Source organism: Cuculus canorus, chromosome 1, assembly GCF_017976375.1.
Source record: "Cuculus canorus isolate bCucCan1 chromosome 1, bCucCan1.pri, whole genome shotgun sequence".
Classification (NCBI taxonomy): Eukaryota; Metazoa; Chordata; class Aves; order Cuculiformes; family Cuculidae; genus Cuculus; species Cuculus canorus.
The window spans coordinates 208,584,817-208,611,338 of record NC_071401.1 but is presented as its reverse complement, the minus strand read 5'-3'; the positions used below and the strand labels follow the sequence as shown (position 1 = coordinate 208,611,338).

General features: G+C 59.6%; 1 protein-coding gene across 1 annotated transcript in view; it reads right to left on the bottom strand.

The window, feature by feature from the left end:
- SND1 (staphylococcal nuclease and tudor domain containing 1) overlaps positions 1-26,522 on the bottom strand; it is a 125,943-nt gene that overhangs the window by 85,400 nt on the left and 14,021 nt on the right. The window contains exons 5-11 of the mRNA XM_054083159.1: positions 24,559-24,719; positions 23,220-23,311; positions 22,437-22,595; positions 19,878-19,984; positions 19,573-19,663; positions 17,340-17,453; positions 9-98 (exon numbers count right to left, since the gene is read on the bottom strand). Coding sequence (XP_053939134.1) covers positions 9-98; positions 17,340-17,453; positions 19,573-19,663; positions 19,878-19,984; positions 22,437-22,595; positions 23,220-23,311; positions 24,559-24,719 — 814 coding nt within the window. The remainder of the gene's footprint in view (positions 1-8; positions 99-17,339; positions 17,454-19,572; positions 19,664-19,877; positions 19,985-22,436; positions 22,596-23,219; positions 23,312-24,558; positions 24,720-26,522) is intronic.

Sequence of the window (26,522 nt, the reverse complement as noted above, 5' to 3'; positions counted from 1 at the left end):
CTCTGTACCTTCTTTCCGATGAGTTTTTTCCGCAGGAATTCCCGGGCCTCGAACATGTAGGGAATATCGTAGAGGGGCCTCAGCTTCCTGTTCTTGTCCTGTGGGGAGAGGATTCGGCCGTCAGGAGAGCCCCGAACCCATCCCATGGTCGCCCTTCCGCTCCCGCATCCCTACGGAGATTCCAGGAGCACCGGGACAGCCCTGGTGCCACCAAAACCCCGAGAGGAGCTCCTGAGTGACACAACCATCCTCCAACCAGGATGGAACCAACATCCCATAGGTGTCCTCCTGCTCCCACACCCTCCAATGGGCTCCAGGACCATCGGGACAGCCCTGGTGCCACCAAAACCCCAAGAGGAGGTCCTGGTTGACCCGAGGAGCCTCCAACCAGGATGGAACCAACATCCCATGGGTGTCTTTCCGCTTCCGCACCCTACGATGGGCTCCAGGAGCTCCGGGACAGCCCTGGTGCCACCAAAACCCCAAGAGGAGCTCCTGGTTGACCCAAGGAGCCTCCAACCAGGATGGAACCAACATCCCATGGGTGTCCTCCTGCTCCCACACCCCCAGGTGGACTCCAGGAGCACCGGGACAGCCCTGGTGCCACCAAAACCCCAAGAGGAGCTCCTGGTTGACCCAAGGAGCCTCCAACCAGGAGGGAACCAACATCCCATGGGTGTCCTCCTGCTCCCACACCCCCAGGTGGACTCCAGGAGCACAGGGACAGCCCTGGTGCCACCAAAACCCCGAGAGGAGCTCCTGAGTGACACAACCATCCTCCAACCAGGATGGAACCAACATCCCATGGGTGTCCTCCTGCTCCCACACCCCCAGGTGGACTCCAGGAGCACCGGGACAGCCCTGGTGCCACCAAAACCCCAAGAGGAGCTCCTGGTTGACCCGAGGAGCCTCCAACCACGATGGAACCAACATCCCATGGGTGTCCTCCTGCTCCCGCACCCCCCAATGGACTCCAGGAGCACCGGGACAGCTCTGGTGCCACCAAAACCCCAAGAGGAGCTCCTGGTTGACCCGAGCAGTCTCCATCCAGGATGGAATCAACATCCCATGGGTGTCCTCCTGCTCCCACAACTCCCGATGGGCTCCAGGAGCACCAGAGCAGCTCTGGTGCCACCAAAACCCCAAGAGGAGCTCCTGGTTGACCCGAGGAGCCTCCAACCAGGATGGAACCAACATCCCATGGGTGTCTTTCCGCTTCCGCACCCTACGATGGGCTCCAGGAGCACAGGGACAGCCCTGGTGCCACCAAAACCCCGAGAGGAGCTCCTGGTTGACCCGAGGAGCCTCCAACCAGGATGGAACCAACATCCCATGGGTGTCCTCCTGCTCCACCACTCCCTCTGCCCACAGGAGGAGAACACGGAGCTCCCAGAGCTCAGTAATTAAGGTAATTAATTACGGGGCTCCTCCTGCAGACACGTGGCTCATTAACCGAGCTCGTTAGCAGCCCGTGATGAACGGCGCCGGCAGGACGAGGCCCCGGGGAAGGGTCCCGGAGGGCCCCCGGCTGCGTGGGGACACTCATGGCCATCCAATCCCTTCCAAGGAGTTTCCAGCAGTGAGGATTCGGGAAGGACGCCGGGACGGGAAGGGCTCCACCTGCACCGCACGGCGCGGCGGCACCGGCGTCAGCTTTGCCGCAGGTCTCGAGCCCGGCCGGGAGCTGAGGTCCCGGAGAAGATGGATGAGATCAACCACGTAGGACATGGGTTCTGCTCATCCTCCCTGGACCTCCCCCTCTCTCCCAGGAGTCGCCGGAGAAGATGGATGAGATCAACCACGTAGGACATGGGCTCTGCTCATCATCCCTGGACCTCCCGCTCTCCCCCAGGAGTCGCCGGAGAAGATGGATGAGATCAACCACGTAGGACATGGGTTCTGCTCACCCTCCCTGGACCTCCCGCTCTCCCCCAGGAGTCACCGGAGAAGATGGATGAGATCAACCACGTAGGACATGGGTTCTGCTCACCCTCCCTGGACCTCCTGCTCTCCCCCAGGAGTCACCGGAGAAGATGGATGAGATCAACCATGTAGGACATGGGTTCTGCTCACCCTCCCTGGACCTCCGGCGCTCCGAGCCCCCAAGGGGCTCCGCGGTGCGGCACCGCACGGCCTCAGCCAGCGGCAGCCAAGGAACAGCCGAGATGGGGACCGAGACGCCACCAGGGCCGGCGATGACCAGGAGGCACCGGGAGTTCCTCACTCCGAGAGTGCCAGGAACTGCATTCCCAATCCTTGGCTTTGCTCCCGGCACGGCTCCCTCCCCACGGGGCGCCACGGCACAATGGAGCCGGCGGTTCAATCCAATCCAACCCAATCCAATCCATTCCAATCCGATCCAATCCATTCCATTCCGATCCAATCCAATCCAACCCAATCCAATCCAATCCATTCCAATCCAATCCAATCCATTCCATTCCGATCCAATCCAATCCAATCCAATGCAATCCAATACATTCCAATCCATTCCATTGCATTCCATTTCATTCCATTCCAATCCAATCCATTCCATTCCAATCCAATCCATTCCAATCCCATCCCATCCCATCCATTCCATTTCATTCCATTCCAATCCAATCCATTCCAATCCGATCCATTCCAATTCAATCCAATCCAATCCAATCCAATCCAATCCAATCCAATCCACCTCCATCCACATCCCAATCCCCATCTCCATCTCAATGCCCATCCCCATCTCCACCACCATACCCGTCCCCACCTCATTCTCCACCTCCATCCACATCCCAACCCCCATCTCCATCTCAATCTCCATCTCAATCTCCACCTCCATCCCCACCTCATTCTCCACCTCCATCCATATCCCAATCCCCATTTCCATCCCAATCTCCATCCCCATCCCCACCTCATTCTCCACCTCCATCCACATCCCCATCCGCATGTTCACCTCCACCCCCACCTCATTCTCCACCTCCATCCCCATCTCCATCCCAATCTCCATCCCCATCTCCATCTCAATCTCCACCCCCACCTCATTCTCCACCTCCATTCCCATCTCCATTCCCACCTCCATCCCCATCCCCATCTCCATCTCAATCTCCATCCCCACCTCATTCTCCACCTCCATCCCCATCCCAACCCCCATCTCCATCTCAATCCCCATCTCCACCTCCATCCCCATTCCGATCCCCTTCTCCATCTCCCCGAAAGCCAAGGACGGAGCCTGAAAGCCACGATGAGACCCCAGAAGCCAAAGACAGACCCTGAGACCTCAGCAGAGACCCCAAAATCCAAGGAGAGACCTTAGAAGCCAAGTGGAGACCCAAAAGCCATGGAGAGACCCAAAAAGCCCAGGAGAGAGCCCCAAAAGCCATGGAGAGAGCCTCAAAAGCCATGGAGAGAGCCCCAAAGCCACGGAGAGAGCCCCAAAAGCCACGGAGAGAGCCCAAAAGCAACAGAGAGAGCCCCAAAAGCCACAGAGAGAACCCCAAAGCCATGGAGAGAGTCCAAAAGCCACAGAGAGAACCCCAAAGCCACGGAGAGAGCCCCAAAGCCATGGAGAGAGCCCCAAAAGCCATGGAGAGAGCCCCAAAGCCACGGAGAGAACCCCAAAGCCACGGAGAGAGCCCCAAAGCCATGGAGAGAGCCCCAAAGCCATGGAGAGAGCCCCAAAAGCCACGGTGAGAACCCCAAAGCCATGGAGAGAGCCCCAAAAGCCACGGAGAGAACCCAAAAGCCATGGAGAGAGCCCCAAAAGCCATGGAGAGAGCCCAAAAGCCACGGAGAGAGCCCCAAAAGCCACAGAGAGAGCCCCAAAAGCCATGGAGAGAGCCCCAAAGCCACAGAGAGAGCCCCAAAGCCACGGAGAGAGCCCCAAAGCCATGGAGAGAGCCCCAAAAGCCATGGAGAGAGCCCCAAAGCCACGGAGAGAGTCCAAAAGCCACAGAGAGAACCCCAAAGCCACGGAGAGAGCCCCAAAGCCATGGAGAGAGCCCCAAAAACCATGGAGAGAACCCCAAAGCCACGGAGAGAGCCCCAAAGCCATGGAGAGAGCCCCAAAGCCATGGAGAGAGCCCCAAAAGCCACGGAGAGAGCCCCAAAGCCATGGAGAGAGTCCAAAAGCCATGGAGAGAGCCCCAAAGCCATGGAGAGAACCCCAAAAGCCACAGAGAACCCCAAAGCCATGGAGAGCATCCAAAATAATCGTTCGCATTCCAACGCCGCCTCTGCCCTGCAGCCAACTCCGACATCGCTGCTCTCCAACCCCACCGGAGCAGCTCCGCAACACGAAGCCAACCACGTAGGGTCCAGAGGAGGCTCCGAGGAGACACCTCCTCGGGAGAATTGTGTCCAGGTCTGGAATCCTCAGCAGAAGGAGGAGATGGAGCTGTTGGAAGGGGTCCAGAGGAGGCTCCAAGGATGCTGCGAGGGCTGCAGAACCTCCCGTCCGAGGACAGCTGAGAGAGTTGGGGTTGGGGAGAAGAGAAGGCTCCCAGGAGACCTCAGAGCAGCTTCCAGAGCCTGAAGGGGCTCCAGGAGAGCCGGAGAGGGGCTGTTCCCAAAGGGATGGAGTGACAGAACGAGGGGCGATGGCTTAAAATTGGAAGGGGAGGATTTATAGTGGACATTGGGAAGGAATTCTTCCCTCTGAGGGTGTGGAGCCCAGAGCGGCGTTGGCTGCCCCATCCCTGGAGGGGTTCCAGGCCGGGTTGGATGGTTCTTGGAGCCCCTGATCCGGCGGGAGGTGTCCCTTGGGTGGGACTGGATGGGCTTTGGGGTCCCTTCTGACCCAACCCAATCCCTTATTCCCTGAGTGTCGCCCCCCATCCCACGGGCACGCGGTGCCTCCTCATATCTCCGCGCTGGGAGAGGGTCACCATGGGCTTCAAGAGGAACCACGGAGAGGTGGAAGAGCAGACACCGGCAGCCCCTTCACATCCCTCCTTCCCGAACCAATCCCACGTGGATTATCCGCCTCCCGGGCTGCGGCACGTCTGGCTCTCCTCTTAATTAACATCATTACCACCATCCAGGAGCTAATTAACGTCAATCTTCCGGCGTGAAGGATCGCATCCTGCCCTGGGAGGCGGCGTAGGAAAGCTTCCCGGTGCCTGCGGGTCCCGAGCCTCTTCCCACGGGCAGAAGAAGGGGATCACAAGGGATGTGGGGACGTTCGGAGCAGATGGAATCGCTCCGAGGTCTCAACCGGCCAAACGCATCCTTCAGCCCTCCCGACCCCTCCGCGGTACCGTGGAACCGCGGGATCAGGGGGGTCTTTCCAAGAATGCCGGCGTTGGATGTTGCCGGCGCGACGCCAGGAGAGGGTTTGGGATGCGACGGGAAGGCAGGAGGGAAGAGCCGTGGGAAAAGCTCTCTCCGCTCCTCGCCGGAGCAATGAGGCGAAGGCGTGATTCGTAAAGCAATTACTGCGGCAAATGAGCTCCGAGCGCCGCGCCGGGATAAACCCACCTGGAGATTACTGGCAGCCACCGGAGCGGCGCCGGCAGCGGGATCGGCACTGCCAGACGCCGGTGGGTGCGGGATGGATCCAACGGGGGAGATCGGCCCCTTCGGATCCAGGGAAGGATCATCGGATCTTAGAATCAGAGAATAGGTTGGGTTGGAAGGACCTTAAACATCATCCACTTCCACCCCTGCCATGGGCAGGGACACCTCCCGCTGGATCAGGGGCTCCAAGAACCATCCAACCTGGCCTGGAACCCCTCCAGGGATGGGGCAGCCACGGCTTCCATGGACAACCTGGGCCAGGGCCTCCACACACTCATCGTGAAGAAATTCCTCCTCCTGTCCAGTCTAACTCTGCCCCTCTCCAGTTTATCCCCATTCCCTCTCACCCTGTCACTCCAAGACCTTGGAAGAAGTCCCTCTCCGGCTCTCCTGGAGCCCCTTCAGGCTCTGGAAGCTGCTCTGAGGTCTCCTGGGAGCCTTCTCTTCTCCCCAACCCCAACTCTCTCAGCTGTCCTCGGACGGGAGGTTGCGAGTAGGGATGCTGCGAGGGCTGAGAACCTCCCGTCCGAGGACAGCTGAGAGAGTTGGGGTTGGGGAGAAGAGAAGGCTCCCAGGAGACCTTAGAAGGATCTTCTCGGCCACCTGAGCCAGCTGGTTGAAGTATAGAAGCCATGGTTGAAGTGTGGACACCATGGCTGAAGTATAGAAGCCATGGTTGAAGTGTGGACGCCATGGTTGAAGTATAGAACCCATGGTTCAAGTGTGGACACCATGGTTGAAGTATAGAAGCCATGGTTGAAGTGTGGACACCATGGTTGAAGTATAGAACCCATGGTTCAAGTGTGGACACCATGGTTGAAGTATAGAAGCCATGGTTGAAGTGTGGACACCATGGCTGAAGTATAGAAGCCATGGTTGAAGTGTGGACACCATGGCTGAAGTATAGAAGCCATGGTTGAAGTGTGGACGCCATGGTTGAAGTGTGGACACCATGGTTGAAGTATAGAAGCCACGGTTGAAGTATAGAAGCCATGGTTCAAGTGTGGACACCATGGTTGAAGTGTGGATGCCATGGTTGAAGTGCGGACACCATGGTTGAAGTACAGAAGCCATGGTTCAAGTGTGGACACCATGGTTCAAGTGTGGACACCATGGTTGAAGTGCGGACACCACGGTTTAAGTACAGAAGCCATGGTTGAAGTGTGGACACCATGGTTGAAGTGTGGACACCACGGTTGAAGTACAGAAGCCATGGTCCTCTGGAAGCTATGACTGAAGAGCAGATGCCGCACAGCTCTCCACCCCAACCCCACGCCCCGCGGAGCCCCGTCCGTCCCTGAACCCCCTCCCACCCCACCTGGGAGGCAGCGCCGGGCGCGGACGCCGGGATGGGCAAAGGGACGTTGCTCCGAAGGCGCCGGCGCGAAGGAGGGAGTTCCTAATTAGGTGCCGTTCGGAGCAGAGTGCGCTGCCCCTCCCACTCATTTGTTTGAGTTAATTAAACGCTCGGGTTAATTAGCAGCATCGCCGGGATCCCTCCTCTGGGCTGCCGGCCCGCGGGATTCCGGCGCCACCAGATACCGCGGTCGCCGCGCCGGCGGTGGCTCAGGAGGACCGCGCCGGGCTGGAAGCAGCACAAATGACCTCGTTAGGAGAGGGATTATCCTCCGCGAGGAAAAGCCTCCGCTGATGCTCCTCAGTGCTCCGCTGAGAAGTGATTGCGAAGCAGTTTTGGTGTCCCAGCGTTCCTCCGGCTGCGGAGCCGCAGGGGAAGGGCTGAATTCAGGATCTCGCGGTGAAAGGGAGCACCGAACCGTAGAACCATGGCATGGGTTGGGTGGGAATGGAACCCAAAGCTCATCCGGTTCCACCCCATCCATGGGCAGGGACACCTCCCGCGGGATCAGGGGCTCCAAGAACCATCCAACCTGGCCTGGAACACCTCCAGGGATGGGGCACCACCGCTGCTCTGGACAACCTGGGCCAGGGGTTCACCACCCTCTCAGGAGAACATTTCTCCCCAAGATCTCACCTCCATCTCCCCTTATGCAACTCAAAACCGTTCTCCTCATCCTATCCCTACGCTTCCTGATCAAGAGCCCCTCTCCGGCTCTCCTGGAGCCCCTTCAGGCACTGGAAGCTGCTCTGAGGTCTCCTGGGAGCCTTCTCCTCTCCCCAACCCCAACTCTCTCAGCTGTCTTCATAGAATAGTTTGGGTTGGAAGGGACCTCAAAGCCCAACAAATTCCAACCCAGGAACACCTCCCGCGGGATCAGGGGCTCCAAGAACCATCCAACCTGGCCTGGAACCCCTCCAGGGATGGGGCAGCCACCACTGCTCTGGGCACCCTGGGCCAGGGGTTCACCACCCTCAGAGTGAAGAAGTTCTTCCATATCTCAACTCTAACTCTGCCCCTCTCCAGTTTATCCCCATTCCCCCTTGTTCTGTCACTCCAAGACCTTGGAAGAAGCCCCTCTCCGGCTCTCCTGGAGCCCCTTCAGGCTCTGGAAGCTGCTCTGAGGTCTCCTGGGAGCCTTCTCTTCTCCCCAACCCCAACTCTCTCAGCTGTCCTCGGACGGGAGGTTCTGCAGCCCTCGCAGCATCCTTGGAGCCTCCTCTGGACCCCTTCCAACAGCTCCATCTCCTCCTTCTGCTGAGGATTCCAGACCTGGACACAATTCTCCCGAGGAGGTGTCCCCGGAGCGGAGCAGAGGGGCAGAATCCCGTCCCTCCCTGCTGGCCACGCTGCTCTGGATGCAGCCCAGGACACGGGGGGGTTCTGGGCTGGGACCCCACGGGGGGGCTCCTCTCCACCTTCTCCTCTGAGGAGGTCCTTCTCGGCTCCACGCTCTCCTCTCTCCCGGCTCTCGGCATCTCTAACGCCGCATCACGGAACGCAACGCCCTTTGAGAAGAATGAATTGGGGAAAGCACCCAAGCGCGATGTCACCCATCAACGGGGAATTCATTAACCGGAATCCGTTGGCGGCACAGACAGAGAGCCACGGACGAGGAGACGGTGTCACCGCTAATGAGGAGATGGGGATGGATTCGCACCCGTGGGAATTCCAGAATTTCTATGGGGTTGTTTTAATCTTACAGCGCCGCGACCTTTCGATTCGGCTTTAAATGGAGTTGACTTTGCCCGTGGAGGCGCGGGAACATCAATAAAACAGCGCCGAGAACCTCATGGAGATCAACCAGGCCAAGGGCAACGTTCTACACTGCGGTCGGGGCAATGCCGAGCGCGGAACGGATTGGGAGCAGCGCTGAGGAGAAGGACTCGGGGCGCTGGGGAGGAGAAGGTCGAGAGGAGCTCATCCAGAGGGACCTGGAAAGGCTGGAGAAGAGGGGCTGGAGAACCTCAGGAGGGTCAACCAGGCCAAGGGCAACGTCCTACCCATGGGTTGGGGCAATCCATGGTTTCCCTCCAGGCTGAGGGATGATGGATGGGAGCAGCGCTGAGGAGAAGGACTTGGGGCGCTGGGGAGGAGAAGGTGGAGAGGAGCCCCACCGTGGGGTCCCAGCCCAGAACCCCCCCGTGTCCTGGGCTGCATCCAGAGCAGCGTGGCCAGCAGGGAGGGATGGGATTCTGCCCCTCTGCTCCGCTCCGGGGACACCTCCTCGGGAGAATTGTGTCCAGGTCTGGAATCCTCCCCAGAAGGAGGAGATGGAGCTGTTGGAAGGGGTCCAGAGGAGGCTCCAAGGATGCTGCGAGGGCTGCAGAACCTCCCGTCCGAGGACAGCTGAGAGAGTTGGGGTTGGGGAGAAGAGAAGGCTCCCAGGAGACCTCAGAGCAGCTTCCAGAGCCTGAAGGGGCTCCAGGAGAGCCGGAGAGGGGCTGTTCCCAAACGGATGGAGTGACAGGACGAGGGGAACGGGGATAAACTGGAGAGGGGCAGAGTGAGACTGGACATGAGGAGGAATTTCTTCACTGTGAGGGTGGGGAGGCCCTGGCCCAGGTTGTCCACAGCAGTGGTGGTGCCCCATCCCTGGAGGGGTTCCAGGCCAGGTTGGATGGTTCTTGGAGCCCCTGATCCAGCGGGAGGTGTCCCTGCAGGAGGGGACTGGATGGGCTTGGAGGTCCGTTCCAGCCCCAACCATTCCAGGATTCTCTGACTTAAGGACAATCACCTGCACTTCCAGCACGATGAACCCGGTACTGTGATGGGAACCGCACATCCCGCGGGATGTGGAACGGAGTCATCACTCCCCGACCTCAGGGTTCCACAGCTGAGGGACACGCAGCCCCATCCCACCTCATCCCGCTCCCGGGGAACGGAATCCCCGCTCCTCCCGCAATCCCCCGGAGCGCAGGCGCCGTCGAGGGAGGTGTTTGTTTGAGGTGGTGGGAGCAGCCGAGAGCCCGGCTCGGAGCCGCCCGCGGATGAGGAAGCCGTATCCAGGCAGACGGAGCCGAACCGGCACGTGACGGAGGGGAAGAATAGCAGCCAGGGAAAAGTAGGACAGCAGCGACGGCACAAAGCCGGAGAGGATGGAGCTGCTGAGCACAATCACACAGGGGTTGGGCTGGGAGGGACCTCCAATCCCAACAAATTCCAACCCAGGGACACCTCCCGCGGGATCGGGGGCTCCAAGAAGGAAGGGTTTGGGTTCAGGAAGGGTTTCTGGGGGTCAGGAGGGGTCCAGGAACGCGTGTTGGAGCATCCGCTCCCCGTGATGGATCTGAGGGGCTGTGGGGACCTGGAGAGGACCGGGAACACCATGAGGAGGAGGAGGAGGAGGATGAGGAGAAGGAGAAGGAGGAGGAGGAAGAGGAAGAGGAGGATGAGTAGGAGGAGTAGGAGGAGGAATAAGAGGAAGAGGAGGAGGAGCAGGTGGAGGAGGAGGAGGAGGAAGAGGAGGAAGAGGAGAAGGAGGTGGAGAAGGAGGAGGAGGAAGAGGAAGAGGAGAAGGAGGAGGAGAAGGAAAAGGAGGAGGAGAAGGAGGAGGAGAAGGAGGAGGAGAAGGAGAAGGAGGAGGAGAAGGAGGAGGAGGAGGAGAAGGAGGAGGAGGAGAAGGAGGAGGAGGAGGAAGAGGAGAAGGAGGAGAAGGAGGAGGAAGAGGAGGAGAAGGAGGAGGAGGAAGAGGAGAAGGAGGAGAAGGAGGAGGAAGAGGAGAAGGAGGAGGAGGAGGAAGAGGAGAAGGAGGAGGAGGAGGAAGAGGAGAAGGAGGAGGAGGAGGAAGAGGAGAAGGAGGAGGAGGAGGAGGAGGAAGAGGAGAAGGAGAAGGAGGAGGAGAAGGAGGAGGAAGAGGAGAAGGAGGAGGAAGAGGAGAAGGAGGAGGAGAAGGAAAAGGAGGAGAAGGAGAAGGAGGAGGAAGAGGAGGAGCAGGACGAGGGGTGAGGAAGGACATGAGTCAGCACTGGGGCGATGCCCCTCCTGCTCACGCCGCTGCCGCGGGTTTGGGCACTGATGGGGGTGACCCAGCGCCGATTCCATCCGCAGCGAGCCAGGAACGGCGGTGCCGAAGCCGTGGTAGCGACCTTGAGGCAACCCATTCCGCAGCTGTGTCCATGGGTGTCCCCTCGTCCCCCACCACAGCACCGCCGGGTGACGGACGCGGTGTGATGCCAGAGGGACGGGGTGAGAGCGAGCCCAGAGGCCGCCGAGATGATCACAGAATCCCAGAACGGCTTCAACTGGAAAAGACCTTTAAGACCATCGAGTCCAACCATGGAGTCCAACCATGGCTCCAGCCCGGCCGGTCCACCACCACACAATGTCCCCAACTACGACATCTACGCGTGTTTTCAACCCATTCCAGGATCCAGGTTGGAACTGGATGGGCTTTGGGGTCCCTTCCAACCCAAACCATTCCAGGATTCAGGTTGGAACTGGATGGGCTTTGAGGTCCCTTCCAACCCAACCATTCCAGGATTCCGGTTGGGACTGGATGGGCTTCTCTTTCCCGAGGCTCCGCGGTGCCGTTGCTCAGCAGGGCCGTTAATTACAGAGTTCACCAACGTGGCAGAACTGCGCCGCTCCCCTCTAATTTAGGGCAATTTTGTCCTCCATCGAGGATTCCCGGGAGCCTCCAGATGACACCAAAAGGTCAACGCTTCATTTTCCCATCACCGTTTTCACGCTCGCCCAACACACCGAGAAACGTTCGCCTTCGCGCAACCCCCATCGCCCCCAGAAGCCAAAACGCCGCGTGCGGAGGAGACGCCGTCCCTGCCCGGTCCTGCTCCAACGCTTGGTGGAGCTTCTCAGAGCTGAGGAGCTCCTGGAGAGGACACCACAAAGCCTGGTGGGAGCACCATCCTCCTAAAACGCGACTGTCCGGACAATGGATTCCCCCTCAAAGCGTCAGGGTTGGAACAGCAGAAGCTGCTGCTGCGTCTGAGGGATCGCGACACCTCGCGGAAGATGTTTGGGAAGAAGGAGTGGGGTCCAGGTCTGGAATCCTCAAGATAAAGAGGAGATGGAGCTGTTGGAACAGATCCAGGTCTGGAATCCTCATGATAAGGAGGAGATGGAGCTGTTGGAACGGGTCCAGGTCTGGAATCCTCAAGATAAGGAGGAGATGGAGCTGTTGGAACGGGTCCAGGTCTGGAATCCTCAAGATAAGGAGGAGATGGAGCTGTTGGAACGGGTCCAGGTCCGGAATCCTCAAGATAAGGAGGAGATGGGGCTGTTGGAATGGGTCCAGGTCCGGAATTCTCAAGATAAGGAGGAGATGGGGCTGTTGGAATGGGTTCAGAGGAGGTTCCAAGGAGATGACACAAAGGCTGGAGCCCCTCTGCTGTGAGAGAGTTGGGGTTGAGGTCTCTGAGGAGACCTCAGAGCAGCTTCCAGTAGGGAAAGGGGCTCCAGGAAAGCTTGGAAGGGGCTTCTTCCAAGGGTCTGGAGTGACAGGATGAGGAGGAACGGCTTTGAATTGGAAGGAGAAGGTTTAGATGAGACATTAGGAAGAAATTCTTCTCCATGAAGGTGGGGAGGCCCTGGACCAAGCAGTGGGAGCTGCCCCATCCCTGGAAGGTTTTGGAGATGGGCAGAGGAGCTGCTCGGAGATCTGGTTGAGTTGGTTGACCGTGATGATCTCCGAGGTCTTTTCCAACCCAAGGGTTCTCCGATTCCACCACCAGGAAGAGCCTGGCCGGCGGCGAAGCTCCCCCTGCACAACGCGGAGCCGCATCCCAGCAACTCCTTCACCCCGGATCAACCCCCGACCCTTTGGCGTAGGGAGAGGAGCGTCGGCGAGACGCAACCTCATCCCGTTTTCCTCCATGGACAGCGCGGTGCCCGCGGGGCAGAGAGCCGCTTGGTGGAAGACGCTGCCTTCATCCCTCTTCTCGCTGGAAGCGCTCGAAGCCCCTATGAAATATTGATGGGGGACTCCAGTGCCCTCCCGGCGCCGCCGCCGCCTCTCCTCGGATGCCACCGCTCCTCCGCTAAGGTTTAGAATCCATTAAACCCACGTTTCCGAGCGGCCGTCGCCGGCAATCGTCTCCGTGACAGCAGTCCTGGATGAAGCTCGGCTGATGTTGTACCTAATTTAGCGGAGATGCGACGCCGACGAGTCCGCGGCTTCGTTGGGTTCGTTGCTCGTTAATCTTTAATGCTCGTTAAGTGCTGAGCGCTTTTCGTGGTACAAACCCTGTTCGACAACGAGGGAAACAACTTCATGGCCCCACGTGGACCGCGGCGGCCCCGCGGCACATCCGTCTCGGCGCCGCGCCGCAGCTCTCGGCGCGTTGGGGTCAACTCGGCTGCCACAAGTTCAGCTCCGGCGCAGGGATCGCGGCACACGGGGAGAAGGGAACCTCCTCGCGGCGCTGATGGGAACCAAATGGAGGTCTGGGAGAGCTTTGGGGATCCTCCAGGTTCTTCCAAGGCTGCGGTGCCTCAGCCACGGCGGTAACGGAAGGATGAAGGGACCACGAAAGGCTCAAAGCAATGGGAGAAGCCACAACACGGGAGTGAAGCCGAGGACACGAGACCCTTCCTGCCCTCCATCCATGGATCCAGCCTGGCCAGATCCCTCTGCAGACCCTTCCTGCCTCCATCCATGGATCCAGCCTGGCCAGATCCCTCTGCAGAGCCTTCCTGCCTCCATCCATGGATCCAGCCTGGCCAGATCCCTCTGCAGACCCTTCCTGCCTCCATCCATGGATCCAGCCTGGCCAGATCCCTCTGCAGACCCTTCCTGCCTCCATCCATGGATCCAGCCTGGCCAGATCCCTCTGCAGACCCTTCCTGCCTCCATCCATGGATCCAGCCTGGCCAGATCCCTCTGCAGAGCCTTCCTGCCTCCATCCATGGATCCAGCCTGGCCAGATCCCTCTGCAGACCCTTCCTGCCCTCCATCCATGGATCCAGCCTGGCCAGATCCCTCTGGAGACCCTTCCTGCCCTCCATCCATGGATCCAGCTTCTCCAGATCCCTCTGCAGACCCTTCCTGCCCTCCATCCATGGATCCAGCCTGGCCAGATCCCTCTGGAGACCCTTCCTGCCCTCCATCCATGGATCCAGCCGGCTGAGCTCTTCGCTCCGTCGTTTTCCAGCCGCCCCGGCAGCAGGAATGCCTCCAGCGGCTCCGTGCCACACCGCCACCTCTCCTGGCATCGTCTGCGGCATCGCCCGCGCTCCGCGCTGAGCCGAGGACGGCAGCAGAGCCTCCGCAGGGAGGGGAGGATCGGCTCCAGCTGTCGCTCCGGCTCCTGCCAAGCCCGGCACAGCCGCCCTCTCGCTGCATTCCGAGTGGTGGCAGCGAAGCTCCGGGTGGGCACCTGCGAACCATCTGTCGAGCAGCCGCGCGACGCCGAGCTCCCACCGCAGCGGCCAAACACAGGGAGGTCCCTACGGATCTGCCGGAGACATCCGCGCATCTTCTGGTACCGCGGAATGCAGCGAAACCGGAGGAAAATGCTCATTTCCCGGGAAAAAGCATCTTTGGGGATCCCAAAGTGGTGCAACACTGGGGGAAAATGCTCATTTCCAGGGAAAAAGGATCGTTGGGGACCTTAAAGTGCCACAAAACTGGAGGAAAAAGCTCATTTTTGGGGATAAAGCATCTTTAGAGACATCAAAGTACAACAAAACTGGAGGGAAAAGCTCATTTCCAGGGAAAGAGCATCTTTAGGGACCTCAAAGTGCCATAAAACTGGAGGAAAAAGCTCATTTCCAGGGAAAAAGCATCTTTGGGAATCCCAAAGTGCTGAAACACTGAGGGAAAAAGCTCATTTCCATGGAAAAAGCTTCTCTGGGGACCTTAAAGTGCCACAAAACTGGAGGAAAAAGGTCATTTTTTGGGGAAAAAGCATCTTTAGAGACATCAAAGTACAACAAATCTGGAGGAAAAAGCTCATTTCCAGGGAAAAAGCATCTTTGGGAATCCCAGAGTGCTGCAACACTGGAGGAAAAAGATCATTTCCACGGAAAAAGGATCGTTGGGGACCTTAAAGTGCCACAAAACTTGGGGGAAAAAGCTCATTTTTGGGGAAAAAGCATCTTTGGGGATCCCAGAGTGCTGCAACACTGGGGGATAAAGCTCTTTTCCAGGGAAAAAATCATCCTTAGGGACCTCAAAGTGCTGCAACACTGAGGAAAAAGCTCCTTTCCAGGGAAAAAGCTTCTCTGGGGATCCCAGAGTGCTGCAGCACTGGGGGAAAAAGCTCATTTCCAGGGAAAAAGGATCATTGGGGACCTTAAAGTGCCACAAAACTGGAGGAAAAAGCTCATTTCCAGGGAAAAAGCATCTTTAGGGACACCAAAGCACCACAAAACTGGAGGAAAAAGCTCATTTCCATGGAAAAAGCATCTTTGGGAATCCCAAAGTACTGCAACACTGAGGGAAAAAGCTCATTTCCATGGAAAAAGAATCTTTAGGGACACCAAAGCACCACAAAACTGGAGGAAAAAGCTCATTTCCAGGGAAAAAGCATCTTTAGGGACACCAAAGTGCTGCAGCATTGGAGGAAAAAGCTCCTTTCCAGGGAAAAAGCATCTTCGGGAATCCCAGAGTGCTGCAACACTGGGGGAAAATGCTCATTTCCATGGAAAAAGGATTGTTGGGGACCTTAAAGTGCCACAAAACTGGAGGAAAAAGGTCATTTTTTGGGGAAAAAGCATCTTTGGAGACATCAAAGTACCACAAATCTGGAGGGAAAAGCTCATTTCCATGGAAAAAGCATCTTTAGGGACCCCAAAGTGCCATAAAAGTGGAGGAAAAAGCTCCTTTCCAGGGAAGAGGCGATTGCTAACGCCAGGATCTTTCCTGCCCGGGACGTTTCCCACCTTAAATCCATCTCCAAGAGCATCCAAAGCAGCAGCTCCGGGTGGATAAAGTCCCCCGGATGCCATCAGCTGCCCCTCCCGAGCCGGCGGCTCCGGCAGTGCCGGATGGGACCGGACACGGTGCTTTTCCACGTTCCGAGCAGGACGTGTTGGGAAAAGGAGGAGAAACCACGAGGAGTTGGTGGGATTCCAGGAGAACGTGTCTCTCCAAAGGCCACCGGAGCCCACGGGGCCAACGAGGAGGAGAAGAGTGACCCAAACGCTGCTCCACCTTCATGGGACACCATCCGGAGCCTCCGGCAGCGACGGCGGAGGATGGACACGGGGAGGGTGAAGGCAGAGGAGATGTGGGGATCCACGGAGAGGAACATCAGGGAATCACATCATGGGTTGGGTTGGAAGGGACCTCAAAGCCCATCCAGTTTCAACCCAGGGACACCTCTCGCTGGATCAGGAGCTCCAAGAACCATCCAACCTGGCCTGGAACCCCTCCAGGGATGGGACAGCCACCGCTTCCCTGGACAACCTGGGCCAGGGGTTCGCCACCCTCTCAGGAGAACATTTCTCCACAAGATCTCACCTCAATCTCCCCTTTTGCAGCTCAAAACCGTTCTCCTCGTCCTGTCACTCCAAGACCTTGGAAGAAGCCCCTCTCCGGCTCTCCTGGAGCCCCTTCAGGCTCTGGAAGCTGCTCTGAGGTCTCCTGGGAGCCTTCTCTTCTCCCCAACCCCAACTCTCTCAGCTGTCCTCGGACGGGAGGTTCTGCAGCCCTCGCAGCATCCTTGGAGCCTCCTCTGGACCCCTTCCAACAGCTCCATCTCCTCCTTCTGCTGAGGATTCCAGACCTGGACACAATTCTCCTGAGGAGGTGTCCCCGGAGCGGAGCAGAGGGTCAGAATCCCGTCCCTCCCTGCTGGCCACGCTGCTCTGGATGCAGCCCAGGACACGGGGGGGTTCTGGGCTGGGACCCCACGGGGGGGCTCCTCTCCACCTTCTCCTCCCCAGTGCCCCAAGTCCTTCTCCTCAGGGCTGTTCCCATCCATCATCCCTCAGCCTGGAGGGAAACCATGGATTGCCCCAACCCAGGGGTAGGACGTTGCCCTTGGCCTGGTTGAACCCCATGAGGTTCTCCAGCCCCTCTTCTCCAGCCTCTCCAGGTCCCTCTGGATGAGCTCCTCTCGACCTTCTCCTCCCCAGCGCCCCAAGTCCTTCTCCTCAGAGCTGTTCCCATCCATCCTCCCCATCCTGGAGTGATCCCGGGGATTCCAACCCCAACCCAAGGGTAGGACCTTCCCCTTGGCGTAGTTGAACCTCCTGAGGTCACCATCTCCTGGTGACACAACCGCTCCTCCATCTCCTCCCGGTGACCCAAAAGCCTTCACTCCCGATTTGGTGCTCCGGAATGACCAATGGGCGCACGGATGGGTCCCCCTCTGCGCACTCCCCAGAGCAGAGAACGGTTGCGGCACCACCGGGGAAACTGAGGCACGGCGCGATGGAGATATCACCCTCCCCGGAGCCACCGGAACGCGCGGTCAACCCCTCCCGTGAAGCCTCCTGCACCGGCAGAGACGCGAAGGCCGGATGGAACCGAGAGGAACCGCACGGAACGGTCACGGACGCCGGTGAGTGCCGCCCCCTCCGCAGTCACCTGCGCTCCGTCGCCTTCCAGCCGCGGCGGACGGATGCTGGAGAGGTGGATGGTTTTGTGGTCGCCGGAGTTGAGTTTGACCACGACGGCGTCGGCGTTGAGCACCTGCATCACCTGCGAGAGACAGAGAGACCGCGGTGAGCGCCGGCAGCGCTGCGGCACAGGGGGACCGCTCCGATTGTCCGTCTACGAGGGAGTCTCCAATCCACGGATTCTACAGTGCCGCTCTGGATCCGGCACAGAGAGCGGCTCCGAACCGCACGGAGGAGATCCACCAGGAACAGAGCCCATCCGGCAACACCGCGGCAGCCACGCAGCACCGGGAACAGGAACGGAACCGGAGAGGGGAATGGATCCGCACTGGGGCTCCCAAAGGGCTCAGCATGGAGGGATGGGTGGGGGAAACTGGGATACCCCAACTCCCCTCTGGAGAGCCTTCCTGCCCTCCATCCATGGATCCAGCCTGGCCAGATCCCTCTGCAGAGCCTTCCTGCCCTCCATCCATGGATCCAGCCTGGCCAGATCCCTCTGCAGAGCCTTCCTGCCCTCCATCCATGGATCCAGCCTGGCCAGATCCCTCTGCAGACCCTTCCTGCCCTCCATCCATGGATCCAGCCTGGCCAGATCCCTCTGGAGAGCCTTCCTGCCCTCCATCCATGGATCCAGCCTGGCCAGATCCCTCTGCAGACCCTTCCTGCCCTCCATCCATGGATCCAGCCTGGCCAGATCCCTCTGCAGAGCCTTCCTGCCCTCCATCCATGGATCCAGCCTGGCCAGATCCCTCTGCAGAGCCTTCCTGCCTCCATCCACGGATCCAGCCTGGCCAGATCCCTCTGCAGACCCTTCCTGCCCTCCATCCATGGATCCAGCCTGGCCAGATCCCTCTGCAGACCCTTCCTGCTCTCCATCCATGGATCCAGCCTGGCCAGATCCCTCTGCAGAGCCTTCCTGCCTCCATCCATGGATCCAGCCTGGCCAGATCCCTCTGCAGAGCCTTCCTGCCCTCCATCCACGGATCCAGCCTGGCCAGATCCCTCTGCAGACCCTTCCTGCCTCCATCCATGGATCCAGCCTGGCCAGATCCCTCTGCAGACCCTTCCTGCCTCCATCCATGGATCCATCCTTTCCAGATCCCTCCGCAGACCCTTCCTGCCTCCATCCATGGATCCATCCTTTCCAGATCCCTCCGCAGACCCTTCCTGCCTCCTTCCATCCGGCTTCTCCCCACCCTCATCCCACAGGATAAGAGCAACGGCGCAGATCCCGGTGATGGCACCACACGGATGAGCCGACGACACCGGTCGCACGGTGTCACCCAGACTGGATTGGCCACAAGAGCTCTCGGCTTTGCCATTCCAGAAGCTCCAGAGCTCCTATCCCCGAATCTCCTGCACCACTGGAGCCGGCAGGGAAGGCTCCGGCCCCCCCGGAGCCACTGGGATCATTCCCAGACGTGGTCCGGCCGGGGGGACACGCTGGGCTGAAGATGGCTTTCCAAGAATTCCATTCGGTGCCATCTCCACCTCCCAAGAACGGCGGATCCGGCAGCTCCATCTAGTGGGCTGCTCCTCCCGTGTCCTCTGCCGGAATCTCCAGACCACCGCATCCCAGTAGACACCAACACTTCGGCTCATCCCAGTGCATCCCAGTGCATCCCAGTGCCCGTTCCCAGTCCGTCCTCCCGCCTGGCGGAGATGCTCCTTCCCATCGGGATGTCCATCGGGACACGGTCCGTCCCGAACCGCTTCCGTCTGACCTTTCATCCCAGCCCTGAGCCAGAGCCGCCCTCCGGCTCTCCCGGAGCCCCTTTCCCTACTGGAAGCTCCTCTAATATCTCCATGGAACCTTCTCACCTCCAGGCTGGACAACCCCAACTCTCCCACCGTGTCCTCAGAGCAGAGGTTCTCCAGCCCTCAGCTCATCTCCATGACCTCCTCAAGACTCGCTCCAACAGATCCGGGTCCTTCCCGTGCTGAGGATTCCAGAACTGGACACGGCACTCCGGGTTCGGTCTCCCCAGAGCGGAGCAGAGGGGTGGAATCCCCTCCTTCCCTGGTGGTCCCTCAGCTTTGGCCGCAGCTCAGGCCATGGATGACTCCATCCATCCCCACCAACCACCTCCCCTTCCACCCGGCGCCGCCGTGGGCTGTGGTGGGGACATAGCCACGGCGAATCCACCTCGGCTTTATCCAAGACCACGGAGAGGTCGGCGCCGCCGCTGCCGGGAACTCACCTTGGCCACAAACTGCTTGTCCTTCTGGTCCAGGTTGGCCGTGGGGGCCACGTAGTCCCTCCAGATCCTCAACTTGCGCTCTTTGGCAAACCTGGTGAGAAGGAGAGCCGCGATGACCGGGACGATGTCCTCCCCACGGATAACGGAGCCCAGCGGAGCGGAGCTGGCGCCAACGGACAAGGAGAGACGGCACCACCCTTCCCACCAGGAGAACCACCAGAGGAACCCGACGTCCAGATGGGGCTGAAACCACTGCGGACACCCGTTGGAATGTGTCCCACCGCGGCTCCCGGCGTCGGACTCACCTCTCGGCCGCGCGGAGCTTGTCAGCGCCGCGGGTGTAGACAGCGATGGACCAATCCACGCAACGGGCAAAGCCTTCCTTCAGCAGAAGCTCCGTGATGTTCCCATTCTGTGGAGAAGACCCGGTCAGAAGGTGTAGCGTTGCGTGGTGTCCCCTCAGAGCAACCTCAGCCTCCCACACCCATTGGAAAAGATCCCAACACGCCGGCTGTGCCGAGGCCCCACCGGAGGCACCGGGACCTTGAAACCGCCTTTAGAATGATGGAATCATGAAGGTTGGAAAAGCCCTCCAAGGTCCTCCAGAACAACCATCAGCCAACGCCACGGGGCCACCAAACCACGGCCCAAAGGGCCACATCGACGCGTGTTTGGAATCCCTCCAGGGACAGAGATGCCACCACCGCCCTCGGCAGCCTCTGCCGGCGCTTCACCGCTCTTCTACTCTGCTCCTCTACTCCTAAACGTGTTTCTCCCAATGTCCATCCCAACCTTCTCCCGGCACAACTCGAGGCCGTTCCCTCTCACCCCATCGCTGTCCCTTGGGAGAGGAGCCCAGCGCCCACCTCTCCAGAACCTCCTTCCAGGTGGTTGGAGATGATGAGGTCCCCCCTCAGCTCCTCTTCTCCATCCCCAGGGCCCTCAGCCGCCTCTCAGAACCCTCGTTCTCCAGACCCTTCTCCAGCTCCGGGCCCTTCTCCGGACGCTGCAGCCGCCGGTGACCAACACCCCTGGGGCCTTCTCCATGGGGCACTTTCCAACTGCTCTTCCCACGCCTGGAGCTGCTCGGGGTTGTTGGGACCCAAGAGCAGGACCCGACCTTGGCCTGGTTGGACCTCATCCATGGATCCATCCTGGCCAGATCCCTCTGCAGACCCTTCCTGCCCTCCATCCATGGATCCAGCCTGGCCAGATCCCTCTGCAGACCCTTCCTGCCCTCCATCCATGGATCCAGCCTGGCCAGATCCCTCTGCAGACCCTTCCTGCCTCCATCCATGGATCCAGCCTGGCCAGATCCCTCTGCAGAGCCTTCCTGCCCTCCATCCATGGATCCAGCCTGGCCAGATCCCTCTGCAGAGCCTTCCTGCCCTCCATCCATGGATCCAGCCTGGCCAGATCCCTCTGCAGAGCCTTCCTGCCCTCCATCCATGGATCCAGCCTGGCCAGATCCCTCTGCAGAGCCTTCCTGCCCTCCATCCATGGATCCAGCCTGGCCAGATCCCTCTGCAGACCCTTCCTGCCCTCCATCCATGGATCCAGCCTGGCCAGATCCCTCTGCAGAGCCTTCCTGCCCTCCATCCATGGATCCAGCCTGGCCAGATCCCTCTGGAGACCCTTCCTGCCCTCCATCCATGGATCCAGCCTGGCCAGATCCCTCTGCAGACCCTTCCTGCCCTCCATCCATGGATCCAGCCTGGCCAGATCCCTCTGCAGACCCTTCCTGCCCTCCATCCATGGATCCAGCCTGGCCAGATCCCTCTGGAGAGCCTTCCTGCCCTCCATCCATGGATCCAGCCTGGCCAGATCCCTCTGGAGAGCCTTCCTGCCCTCCATCCATGGATCCAGCCTGGCCAGATCCCTCTGCAGAGCCTTCCTGCCTCCATCCATGGATCCAGCCTGGCCAGATCCCTCTGCAGACCCTTCCTGCCCTCCATCCATGGATCCAGCCTGGCCAGATCCCTCTGCAGACCCTTCCTGCCCTCCATCCATGGATCCAGCCTGGCCAGATCCCTCTGCAGAGCCTTCCTGCCCTCCATCCATGGATCCAGCCTGGCCAGATCACTCTGCAGACCCTTCCTGCCCTCCATCCATGGATCCAGCCTGGCCAGATCTCTCTGCAGAGCCTTCCTGCCTCCATCCATGGATCCAGCCTGGCCAGATCCCTCTGCAGAGCCTTCCTGCCCTCCATCCATGGATCCAGCCTGGCCAGATCCCTCTGGAGAGCCTTCCTGCCCTCCATCCATGGATCCAGCCTGGCCAGGTCCCTCTGCAGACCCTTCCTGCCTCCATCCATGGATCCAGCCTGGCCAGATCCCTCTGCAGACCCTTCCTGCCTCCATCCATGGATCCAGCCTGGCCAGATCCCTCTGCAGACCCTTCCTGCCTCCATCCATGGATCCAGCCTGGCCAGATCCCTCTGCAGAGCCTTCCTGCCCTCCATCCATGGATCCAGCCTGGCCAGATCCCTCTGCAGACCCTTCCTGCCCTCCATCCATGGATCCAGCCTGGCCAGATCCCTCTGCAGACCCTTCCTGCCTCCATCCATGGATCCAGCCTGGCCAGATCCCTCTGGAGAGCCTTCCTGCCCTCCATCCATGGATCCAGCTTCTCCAGATCCCTCTCCAGACCCTTCCTGCCTCCATCCATGTGTGACCAACACCCTCCGGTCCTTCTCCTCCCGATCCTTTCCAGCCGCTCTTCCCACCCCTGGAGCTGTTGGGGGTTGTTGTGTCCCCAGAGAAGGACTCGGCTCTCGTTTCTGGTTGAACCTCCTTGGATGGTCATCGTCCCAACCATCACCTCCGGGAAGCGATGTCCCCCCGCGCTCTCGTCCCACCACTTGCCGGGTGCAGGATGGTCCCCAGGATGTTCTGGTTGTGGCAGCTCTCCAGGATGATCTGCACATCCCTCTGCAGGAGCCGCGACTCCGTGAAGAACTTCGCTTCGGCCGCAAAAGGCTCCGGGACTTCGGTGTTATCGGCTTCGCGCTTGAACGTGGGACACTGCGACACGGAGAGGAGGGTCAGGGCATGAGGTGGTCCCCAAAACCTTCTCAAGAGGGTGAGAAGTCTCCCCCGGGGACCACAGCCGCACTGATGGAGCTTCTGGTTTGGTGCCGTTTGGCACTGACGGAGCCCCTTCTCTCCATCATCAGGAGGAAACCCACCCATCATCCTGGGGGACCTCCAAACAGCGTCAAACAGACAAGAAGAAAAGGTTGTGGTCCTCCAGGAAGGGCACCACGAGAAGAAGTCGAGGCAGAAGGTGGGTAACAGCCACCCCAAGAGCTGTCTCCTCCATCAGCCAACGGTTGCCGAGCTCTCCGGTTGCTCCGGCAGCCACGACACCAGTCCAGGAAGGTCAACACCGAGTGGAAGATCCTTGCACGGTGTCCACCAGCCCAACGATGGTCCCCACCCAACCCTATTCCCTCAGGATGGACAACACGGGCTGCAACCGGCGTGGGATGAGCGGGTGATGGAGGACAACTCAGCCGGGAGTCGGTCTCCATCCCTCCTTCTCCCGGTCCTGCTCGGCCACCCATGGGTGCACCCATGGTCACGGCAGCGCCGAAGAACTTGGTGAGGAGAGGACTGGGGAGTCCACCTGTTGGTCGAGAAGCTCACCTTGATCCCCGAGAGCATCACGGTGACCAAGTAGTAGTCGGGGAGTAGGAGGGCTCTCACCACGCTGCCGTCGCGGACGTGTTCGATGATGGCTGTGGGGCAAAAGCAGAGAGGTTGGCTCTGCTCCGGAGGGGCTTCATGGACACCGCGAAGCTCCAAACGGCCTTTGGCCTTCTGAGGTGGAGAGGGTTGGGGTTGGTCAGCCTGGAGAAGGCTCCGAGGAGACCTCAGAGCAGCCCAAAGGGACTCCAGGAAAACTGGGCAGAGGCTCTGGAGCACGGAGAGGATGAAGGGAAGGGGTTGAAGCTCAAAGAGGGGAGATGGAGATGAGATCTTGGGGAGAAACGTTCTCCTGGGAGGGTGGGGAGGCCCTGGAATGGGTTGTTCAGAGAATCAGAGAAGAGTTTGGGTTGAACACCTTGAAGCCCTCCAGGGATGGAGCAGCCACCACTGCCCTGGACAACCCATTCCAGGGCCTCCCCACCCTCCCAGGAGGATATTTCTCCCCAAGATCTCATCTCCATCTCCCTTCTTGCAGCTCAAAACCGTTCCCCCTTGTCCCGTCCCTGCCCTCCTTGGCTGCCCCATCCCTGGAGGTGGCCATGGCCACCTTGGGATGGGGCTTCTGGAGCTTCTGGTCCAGTGGGAGGTGTCCCTGGGGTGGGACTGGATGGGCTTGGAGGTCCCTTCCAACCCATTCCAGGATTCAGGTTGGAACTGAGTGGCTTTGGAGGTCCCTTCCAACCCATTCCATGAAGTGGTTTGGAACTGAGTGGGTTTGGAGGTCCCTTCCCACCTATTCCATGATGTGGGTTGGAACTGGATGGGCTTTGAGGTCCCTTCCAACCCATTCCATGATGTGGGTTGGAACTGGATGGGTTTGGAGGTCCCTTCCAACCCATTCCACGATGTGAGTTGGAACTGAATGGACTTTTTGAGGTCCTTCCAACCCATCCATGATGTGGGTTGGAACTGGATGGACTTGGAGGTCCCTTCCAACCCATTCCATGATGTGGGTTGGAACTGGATGGACTTGGAGGTCCCTTCCAACCCATTCCATGACGTGGGTTGGAACTGGATAGACTTTTTGAGGTCCTTCCAACCCATCCATGACGTGAGTTGGAACTGGATGGACTTTTTGAGGTCCCTTCCAACCCATCCATGATGTGAGTTGGAACTGGATGGACTTTTTGAGGTCCTTCCAACTCAACCCATCCCATCCCACGCTTCCACAGCACGACGGTGCCGGGATCGGCATCCTCAGACGGTGCCGGGTAGCGGCCGAGGACAGGAGCGGCCCATCCTCCAGCAGGAAGGGCTGGAGTTGGTTCCACCTTACCGTTAACCGGTTTTTGGTGCATGGAGTCCACGAAGTACCGGGGGTTTTCGATGGTGTACTTGAGGTCGCGGACGGTGTGTGACCCCGTCCCCTCGCTCCACATCCCCTTCTTGGCGCTCTTGGCTTGCTCCTCCAGCTCGGCCAGACGGCTCTGCTCGGGGCTGAAGGACAGGAGAAGACAGAGTGAGGCCACGGCTTGGGCGGACAACAGCCGGTGGGTTCCTCTCTGTTCCATCACGAGGAACATCCACCTTCCACGCACTTCTCTGGATGTTCCCATGGTTTGATCATAGAATCACCAGGTTGGAAATGACCTACGGGATCATAGAGTCCAACCATTCCCAACACTCCCTAAACCATGGCCCTCAGCACTTCATCCACCCGTTCCTTAAACATCTCCAGGGAAGGTGACTCGACCACCTCCCTGAGCAGTTGACCCCCTCCATGGATGGAGGCAGGAAGGCTCTGCAGAGGGATCTGGCCAGGCTGGATCCGTGGATGGAGGCAGGAAGGGTCTGCAGAGGGATCTGGCCAGGCTGGATCCATGGATGGAGGGCAGGAAGGGTCTCCAGAGGGATCTGGCCAGGCTGGATCCATGGATGGAGGGCAGGAAGGGTCTCCAGAGGGATCTGGCCAGGCTGGATCCATGGATGGAGGGCAGGAAGGGTCTCCAGAGGGATCTGGCCAGGCTGGATCCATGGATGGAGGGCAGGAAGGGTCTGCAGAGGGATCTGGCCAGGCTGGATCCATGGATGGAGGCAGGAAGGGTCTGCAGAGGGATCTGGCCAGGCTGGATCCATGGATGGAGGCAGGAAGGGTCTGCAGAGGGATCTGGCCAGGCTGGATCCATGGATGGAGGCAGGAAGGGTCTGCAGAGGGATCTGGCCAGGCTGGATCCATGGATGGAGGGCAGGAAGGCTCTGCAGAGAGATCTGGCCAGGCTGGATCCATGGATGGAGGGCAGGAAGGGTCTGCAGAGGGATCTGGCCAGGCTGGATCCATGGATGGAGGCAGGAAGGGTCTGCAGAGGGATCTGGCCAGGCTGGATCCATGGATGGAGGGCAGGAAGGGTCTGCAGAGGGATCTGGCCAGGCTGGATCCATGGATGGAGGCAGGAAGGGTCTGCAGAGGGATCTGGCCAGGCTGGATCCATGGATGGAGGGCAGGAAGGGTCTGCAGAGGGATCTGGCCAGGCTGGATCCATGGATGGAGGCAGGAAGGCTCTGCAGAGGGATCTGGCCAGGCTGGATCCATGGATGGAGGCAGGAAGGCTCTGCAGAGGGATCTGGCCAGGCTGGATCCATGGATGGAGGCAGGAAGGCTCTGCAGAGGGATCTGGCCAGGCTGCATCCATGGATGGAGGGCAGGAAGGGACCTTCTGGTAGTTCTGCTGCTCCACTCCATCCTCCCGGATGTGCTCCGGGATGGACACTGTGACCCCGTGATGCCCACAGTGACCGGAGAGGGATGTTCTGCTCCCAGATTTGGGTGATTCCATTGCCCTGAGCTCCTCAGCCGCTCCTCGTAACCCTTCTTCTCCAGACCCCTCACAGCTTCATTGCTCTTCTCTGGACACGCTCCAGAGCCTCAACATCCTTCTTGTGGTGAGGGCTCCAGAACTGAACACAGTATTCAAGGTGCGGTCTCACCAGTGCTGAGTACAGAGGGGAATCCCCTCCCTGGCCCTGCTGGTGACCCCATTTCTGATCCAAGCCAAGATGCCATTGGCCTTCTTGGCCACCTGGGCCACTGCTGGCTCACCTTCAGTCATTGTCAACCAACACCCCCACGTCCTTCTCCTCCAGGCAGCTTTCCAGCCACTCTTCCCCCAGTCTGTAGCACTGCACAGGGTTGTTGTGCCCCAAACGCAGGACCCGGCATTTGGCCTTGTTAAACCTCATCCATTGGTCTCAGGACATCTTTCCAGCCTGTTCCGATCCCTTTGCAGAGCCTCCCCACCCTCC